At 37.9% G+C, this 2,043-nt stretch overlaps 1 protein-coding gene across 1 annotated transcript; it reads left to right on the forward strand.

Annotated features, from left to right (window-relative positions):
• Positions 1–604: 604 nt before the first annotated feature.
• Positions 605–2,043, forward strand: LOC130732473 (hydroquinone glucosyltransferase-like). Its single transcript, XM_057584512.1, has one exon. It carries the CDS (start codon positions 605–607, stop codon positions 2,009–2,011), a length of 1,407 nt encoding a protein of 468 aa, XP_057440495.1. The 3' UTR covers positions 2,012–2,043.

A 2,043-nucleotide genomic window follows, 5' to 3' on the forward strand; every position in this document is an offset into this window, starting at 1 on the left:
TTACTAAAAAAATCAGAAAATATAAATATGATGTCATCTACCTACTAGTTAGATGTATATACGAAAACATAAAATACAAAACTATTGAGTTAATTTCCAAATCAATCCTTAAAAACTATTAGATATCAATTTTTTATGGCATATTTGATATCATTTTGAACGTAAGATATTACCTTCATTTTTGTATTTTATTTTGAAACATAAAAAATAATCAAATCATTAAAAAAGACATTTTTAGCATCTATCTTAATGGTAGAAAAATTACAATTGACTTTTGTTAATTATATTGATGTCATTATAAACCATTAAATGTCAAATTAATACATTATTTATTTTAGAAAAAATTCAAAATTAACTTTTAGTAATTATTTTAATGTCATTAATAACTATTAAATAAAATATTTATCCTTTAAAAATTATACATATCTAACTTATCAACAAAGAACAAATGGAAGACACAACTTTTGCCACTCATGCCATCACCAGATATAAAAAGCATCTCCATGACCATGATTAAATCTTAAGCTGTGAAACCAAACCATACATTAGTTTCTATTGAAATTGTGAGCAAGCAAACATCTATTTGCTCTGCTTCCATCTTTCAATGGCAAAAACAACTCACATAGCTGTCATTTCAAGCCCTGGTTTCAGCCACCTAGTTCCAATAGTAGAGTTCACCAAGCGACTCATATCTCACCACCCCAATTTCCATGTCACCTGCATCATTCCCTCACTTGGGTCACCACCAGAATCCTCAAAATCCTACCTTGACACCCTCCCTTCATACATAAACTCCATCTTCCTTCCCCCAATCAACAGAGAAGACTTACCCGAAAAAGCACACCCTGCATTCCTAATTCAACTCACTATCACTTTCTCACTACCATCAATCCATGAAGCCCTGAAATCCCTCACCTCAAAAGCACCATTAATAGCGTTGGTTGCTGATCCTTTCGCGATTCAAGCGCTGGATTTCGCGAAAGAGTTCAACTCCTTGTCTTACCTTTACTTCCCTTGTTCAGCCACGGTGCTTTCAGTGATTCTACACCTGCCAAAACTTGATGAACAAATATCAGGTGAGTACAGAGATCTCAAAGAGCCTATAAACTTACCAGGCTGTGTTCCACTCATGGGGAGTGATCTTCCAGCACCAACTCAAGATCGGTCTAGTGAAGGTTACATGCGATTTCTTGAAAGTTGCAAAAGGATTTCTTCAGCTGCTGATGGAATCTTGATCAACACCTTCTTAGAGATGGAATCTGGTGCAGTGAGAGCATTGGAAGAGGAATGGAATGGGAAAATCAGAGTTTACCCTCTTGGACCCATCACACAAATTGGGTCAATAATTGAGGCTAACGATAATGAGTGTTTGAAATGGTTGGAAAACCAACCTCCTAGTTCTGTGGTGTATGTTTCTTTTGGAAGTGGAGGAACACTCACTCAACACCAAATTGATGAGCTTGCTTTGGGTTTGGAATTGAGTGGTGTGAGATTCTTGTGGGTTTTGAGAGCTCCAAGTGATTCAGTTAATGCTGCTTATCTTGAGGCTGGAAATGAGGATCCTTTGCAATTCTTACCAAGTGGGTTTTTGGAGAGAACCAAAGAGCAAGGCTTGGTTGTTCCTTCTTGGGCACCTCAGGTTCAAGTACTTGCTCATAGTTCAGTTGGTGGGTTCCTATCCCACTGTGGTTGGAATTCTGTTTTGGAGAGCATGCAAGAGGGAGTGCCTATAATAGCATGGCCACTCTTTGCAGAGCAGAGGATGAATGCAGTGATGTTAGCTGATGGTCTTAGAGTGGCATTGAGGGTGAAATTTAATGAGGATGGCATAGTGGAAAAGGAGGAGATTGCAAAGGTGGTGAAAAGTCTAATGGAATGTGAAGAAGGTGATGCAATGCGCAAAAGAATGAGGGATTTAAAGGTTTCTGCTGCTGATGCAATCAAAGATGGTTCTTCAACACGGACCCTGATTAAGGTTGCTAGCCAATGGGAAAATTTGGGCGGGATTTAGGAAAGTAAATTCTAAAGTTGCGGTGTAGTGCT

Source organism: Lotus japonicus, chromosome 1 (genome assembly GCF_012489685.1).
Source record: "Lotus japonicus ecotype B-129 chromosome 1, LjGifu_v1.2".
Lineage (NCBI taxonomy): Eukaryota > Viridiplantae > Streptophyta > Magnoliopsida > Fabales > Fabaceae > Lotus > Lotus japonicus.

What these genes read in the sequence shown, in the direction of transcription:
- LOC130732473 (XM_057584512.1), top strand. Translation starts at nt 605, where the DNA reads ATGGCAAAAACAACTCACATAGCTGTCATTTCAAGCCCTGGTTTCAGC.